General features: G+C 58.4%; 1 protein-coding gene across 1 annotated transcript in view; it reads right to left on the reverse strand.

Annotated features, from left to right (window-relative positions):
- Positions 1–385, reverse strand: part of EMH_0001120 (protein kinase, PfEST homolog, putative) — a gene marked incomplete at both ends in the record, with an annotated part of 27,896 nt that overhangs the window by 21,869 nt on the left and 5,642 nt on the right. The window contains one exon of the mRNA XM_013495492.1: positions 171–383. Within this exon, the coding sequence (XP_013350946.1) occupies positions 171–383 (213 nt within the window). The remainder of the gene's footprint in view (positions 1–170; positions 384–385) is intronic.

Consider the following 385-nt stretch of genomic DNA (forward strand, 5'->3'; position numbering starts at 1 on the left):
GTGTTGGTGTTGGTGTTCTTGCTGCTGCTGGTGGTCTTGCTGCTGCTGCTGCTGATTGTGGCGGTGCCGATGGAACTGCTGCATCCGGCTGCAGATGCTGCAGTGGCTGCAGCATGAATGGATCCTGCTGCTGCTGCTGCTGCTGCTGCTGCTGTTTTGTTCCCTGATACGTCTGCTGCTGCTGCTGCTGCTGCTGCTGCAGTTGCTGCTGTGGCTTCTGCTGCTGCTTCTCCTGTAGAAGAACTCTCAGACTTGGCCTTAACAGAGGCTGCAGCAGCGGTCCGCATCGTCTCCCCTTGCTGCTCCTCTTGCTGCTGCTGCTGCTGCTGCTGCTGCTGCTGCTGCTGTGCTGCATGCCAGCCAAGCACGAGTTTAACTTTGGCTC

The sequence above is a fragment of the Eimeria mitis genome, genomic scaffold (genome assembly GCF_000499745.2).
Source record: "Eimeria mitis Houghton genomic scaffold, Emh_scaff160, whole genome shotgun sequence".
In the NCBI taxonomy this organism is placed as follows: Eukaryota; Apicomplexa; class Conoidasida; order Eucoccidiorida; family Eimeriidae; genus Eimeria; species Eimeria mitis.